General features: G+C 37.3%; 1 protein-coding gene across 1 annotated transcript; it reads left to right on the plus strand.

Moving 5' to 3' along the window:
- The first annotated feature begins 2,933 nt into the window (after positions 1-2,933).
- LOC119525568 (olfactory receptor 7A10-like) lies at positions 2,934-3,863 on the plus strand. The gene has a single exon (XM_037824334.1). It carries the CDS (start codon positions 2,934-2,936, stop codon positions 3,861-3,863), a length of 930 nt encoding a protein of 309 aa, XP_037680262.1.
- Positions 3,864-5,435: the final 1,572 nt, after the last annotated feature.

The raw sequence follows: 5,435 nt of genomic DNA on the forward strand, positions 1-5,435 counted from the left end.
TCTTCCTCTCAGAGGTATCATCCAGGTGAGCTGTAAAACCCAGTAGAGGCTTCAGGGAAATGTCAGGGAGAATGGACTCCAAGATTTTTATCTGAGGTTGTCTGTGAGTCAATGCAGCACAACCCAGAGATGAGAGAACACCCAGCTTGGTTTTCTGGCTAATATATTAATGTATTCATTTACAACGTATTTAAAATGTGTTTCTATAGAAATGCACAGATATTTATAAATCTCTGTGGAAACATTCATGTGAACAAGGCTAATGTGGTCTCTGATCATTAGATTTTACAATATACTGGAGTAGTTAGAGTTCAATGAACTAAGTGCATGTGAAAAAATATCTTCAGGGATACATCATAGGAAGTAATATGAATTTGAGTGGTAGATAGTCATTGTTTGCACAGTTTTTGTAGAGAATGGTCTGGGAATTAATTCCTTTGCATTTTGTATGAGGTACAGAATGAGGACTAGTTTGTATCCATTGTATTGTTAAAAAAACAGATCAAAACCCAAAGCCCAAGGAAAATAAAGAAAGAATGAAAGGAGGGTGAAAAAGGAACCTGCTTCATCTGCTCTGGAGACTATATAAAAGTCAGTGCATTCTAATAAATATGGGACAGGCACAGGAATAACAGGTAGATCATAGCTTGAATTGAAGCCCATGACAAAACTTGTGCCCCAAGAACCTCTACTCCATCTGTGTCCCTACAGTGGAAGGAGTCCAAGCTCCCATGCTGACTTGCTGTTCTCCCTGCAAACTTGCCTTTCTCTTTGTACTTTCAAAAGACCTTTTTCCCCATTAGTAAGGTTTGGCATTACTTTTAAACATGTCTTGCTTTTAGTGAAGTGGTTTCCAAAAATTATTGCCCAGAATAAGGAAGACATTTGTTACATTGTGATCCACAAAAGCACTTTTGTGCACACACACACACACACATGCACAACACTCATACACACAAAACACACACACACAAGATGCACACATGACATGTATACAGCACACACCCAAACAAGTACTTCAGAAAATAATTTTGCATGTATTTGCACTATGTGTGTCCCCCTCTGATATATTCTATTGGTCTCTACCATTGTATCCAAATTAGGAAGAAATATATTTTGTCTCATTAATGAGAAAGCATCTCAGAATATGGAATTTATGCTTCTAGCATCTTCTCTACACATTTTCAGCATATTCCTGCTGCTTCTCCTTCATTCACCAATGAAATTACAGTGAACCACTTTATTTTGTTCATTTAAACAAGATGTATTGATTCATCTACTATTTAATTCAGGTACCAAGTAGACTAAGTATGTTGAACATTGTTATATCCCCAAGGGCATTTACAGGACAGCAGGGAAAAAAGATACGGAACACAATAAAAGTCAAAGGCTGTCATGAACCTTCCATCCAAATTAAGTACAGGAAAGAAGATTTCATCTTCCTGTGGGGATGAAATGCAAAAACCTAATAATAATAAGAGGATGTATGGGAAAAACACAGCCATTGCAAATTATGGACTGTAGTTAACAGTAATATCTTAATATTCTGTCATAAACTAGAAAATTTACTACAACAATACTATGAATCAACAATAGGGGGATAAGGGTATGGGAGGATTTGGGTCTTACTTTTTATTCTTATTTCTGTTCTGGAGTAATGAAAATATTCTAAAATAAGTCATGGGGATGCATGCACTGTGATGATACTGTATGCCAATAACTGTATACTTTGGATGGGATATATGGTGTGAGAATATATCTCAATAAAATTTAAACAAAATAAAAAGAAAAATAAAAAACATCAAAGTTTCCCAAACAAATTACTCTGGGCATTCCTGAATGAGGAAGTCGTGTTCTCTTTATGGGAGGCAGTGACAAAATACAATCTCACCAGGAGAAAATCTGACAGCGGGAAACAGGTGGGAAATGATGAGCTTTGAGTCTATGACATGCTGGTGAAGGTGCCAGTCAAGTCCAGGGTCATGGAGACCAAAGTCCAGGTCGTGGAATATATTTGTGTGAGTCTTTTTGTGTCTGCTGTGTGCTTTGTGTACATGTCTATGTATTTGTGTGTTTTTGGTGTGCTCAGAGTAAGGGTACCTTTGCTTATATTCCAAAATGTGTGCTTTATAATAAAAATTCCATATTGTAAATCCATAACTGGAAAATAAAGAGTGTAATCATTTCTATTGCAGGAATCCTTGGAGACCAAGTTAATAAAGGAGAAGAGGTAAAACATGTGGCTAAGGGACACCTTCTGTCCTGAATTTCCAGAAGCAACAAGGCCTCATTCTCAAACCTTCTGACATGTCTCATCAATTCAATCTTTCTCTCTCCTGACCAATGGCTCCTTGTTGACCCTGAAAATTTGAAACAATCCCTCTCCTTTACCCTGTTCTTGGACATTCTCTCATTGGGTCACACAACACTCCAGATTTCTTCAAGTTTCCTGACGTCTCACTGGTGAGGCCTTTGTGAAACTATCACCTTGTTGGCTAATCTCCTTAAACACTAGCAAAAATGGCAACCCCACTTCACTGGCAACTCTTTACCAGATCCTGTTTTCATTTTCAAAGAAAGTTACATGTTGACAGATTATAGGATTCTTTTATATTTATTTGCATTCTTCTCCATCATAAGATTGTGGGAAATTTTGTGTCAGTGCTGTGTTCCCTTTGCCCAGACAGTGCCTGGCATATATTTTGACTCACTTTGTAATTAGCCATTAAAAAAATCCAAGTATGGGACAAGAAATATCAATCAGAATTGGCACTAGAAGTCCTCTAACTTTAGTGACCAGATGCAAAAACAAAATATAGAAATAAATTTCCTGAATGTAAAATGTAAATTATAGCCTTCACACTAGAGTTGTAATGCCTATTTGGCATATTAGCCATTTTCTTTTTCTCTTTCCTCCTAGTTATATCAGCCACATGGAATCTAGAAATAAAACTATAATTTCAGAATTACTTCTTCTGGGGTTTTCAGAGGGACCAGAATTGCAGCCCTTCCTCTTTGGGCTCTTCCTATCCATGTACCTGGTCACTGTCTGTGGGAACCTGCTCATCATCCTGGCCACCATCACTGACTCCCACCTCCACACACCCATGTACTTATTCCTCTCCAACCTGTCTTTTTCTGACGTCTGTTTTATCTCCACCACCATCCCAAAGATGCTTGTGAATTTACAGACACAGAGAAAAATCATTTCTTATGCAGGCTGTCTTGCCCAGATGTACTTTTTCTTACTCTTTGCAGTTTTGGAGAACTTTCTTTTGACCGTGATGGCCTATGATCGCTTTGTAGCCATCTGTCACCCCCTCCACTACAAGGTCATTATGAATCCTCAGCTCTGTGTCAAGCTGGTTATGGGGTCCTGGACCGTGAGTGCCCTGCATTCCTTGGTACACAGCTTAATGATGTTGCAGCTCTCCTTTTGTACACACTTAGAAATCCCACACTTTTTCTGTGAACTTAATCAGATGGTCCATCTTGCTTGTTCTGACAACTTCATCAATAACACAGTGATTTATTTTGCAACTGGATTGCTGGGTGTGTGTCCACTTGCTGGAATACTTTTCTCTTACTCTAAGATTGTTTCCTCCATACTTGCAATCTCATCAGCTCAGGGTAAATATAAAGCATTTTCCACGTGTGCATCTCACCTCTCAGTGGTCTCCTTATTTTATTGTACAAGCCTAGGAGTGTACTTTAGTTCTGTTGGTGCACATAACACAGGTTCAAATGCAGCAGCCTCAGTGATGTATGCCATAGTCACCCCTATGATGAACCCATTTATCTACAGTCTGAGGAACAGAGATATAAAAGGGGCTCTAAAAAAAGTCTTTGAATGGAAGTACTAAAAATCTCTTTAATTCTGAAGATGTGGAAGTGCTTTTGATTTCAGAATTCAAAGACGCATCCAGAAGTTAACATGGGAATAGGAAATGTCTTTTATTTATTTCACATATCTTCAATGTGTTTGACTTTTAGCAACTTCCTTTATTAAGCTTTCTCTCTCTCATATAGTAAACATTTCTTCCCTTTGTACTTTTTCCCACTTTCCCTGTTTTTCTCAATCTTGAATGAGAAACAACTTGGCAAGTACAGCACATTACAAGAAGAATGGATTTCTTGAAGATATTTTTTCACAATTTACATTTAAAATCACAAGCAAGTATTTCCTTTTATAATGAAAGAGTTGTGGTGGACTGTCCTACCCCTGTGGAAATTTTACCCATGTTGTCAACACTATTTATAAAATCTTAATGTTCATCTTAATGCAGATTCTCACCTTTGTGTCTCATTCCATAATTTATCTTTGCTTTAAAAGATCTTTGTAGTAATGCCAACTTTTACATACTGGTGCTGTATATAGCTGCTCATCTGGTTTTATACACCTTGTTAAGATCTTGTTCTCTTCTTCATCTCACTGTCCACAATGCTTATGTTGGATGATCTCTGGTTTAGGACACTACAGGAAAAACTGTTGGCCCAGTATATACCTTTCAGCATGAGTCTAGGAGGAGACTAATTTTACAAATATATGACATGATGTGACCATACCATCATAGAAGATCATAAAAATGGTGAAGGAAATTTTTTGATTATTCATTACTTTACTAAAATAGGATTTCTTTTTATGATATGGGTGTTGTTACTGAAGTATGAAATTTTGGTGCAGAGATGTAAAGGATAATGTTCATTAGCATGTGAAACTCTGTTTTATGTTCTATGTTATTTTATTGGCTCATATTCCTACTACTGCTTGGCAACCCCCAGTGACACCTAGGCATGTGATTGCTTCTATTTCAGAAAACTGTCTGCCATTTTTCTGAATATCATAAATCTATGAAAGGACAGGTGAGTGAAACAATTTAGTATTTATCATCCCTTTGTCTCACTTATTGTGAAAACTTTCTTAAATTTTCACAAAGGAGGGTTGATACATGTGTTTCGATTACTGCCCACAAAATAATTCTGGAAGTGGAGAGACCTGATTCAGGGTCTCCAGTTATACCTGTACAGATATGGATGTCCTTTTAAATTCTCCTTGCTATCTGGGAAAGAACCTGATTTGTGGTCACTTTTAAGTACAATTATCCAATTGGTGATCATCAATAATTTCTTTGAATATCTGAAGGGGTGCAAACAATTGGAATCAGAAGACATCTCAGTCCCCTCCTATCTGTTAATGTTGGCTGTTGTGTCAGTGAGCAATTGCTCCGTAACATTACACCCCAAAGTAAATGTCTTATGATGCTGATTTCATTACTTTATAGGAATCTATGGTTTAGAGTTCTTTTGATATCTTGCGTATCCTCATGAGTCTGTTGTCAATTTTAGTGACTGGGGTGGCTTTAATCTTGTTTAAGCTCCCTAAATCTTAGTGGCACAATTTGCTGTAGAATGGTCTACCATGATTTTAACAGGGA

The sequence above is a fragment of the Choloepus didactylus genome, assembly GCF_015220235.1.
Source record: "Choloepus didactylus isolate mChoDid1 chromosome 25 unlocalized genomic scaffold, mChoDid1.pri SUPER_25_unloc2, whole genome shotgun sequence".
In the NCBI taxonomy this organism is placed as follows: Eukaryota; Metazoa; Chordata; class Mammalia; order Pilosa; family Megalonychidae; genus Choloepus; species Choloepus didactylus.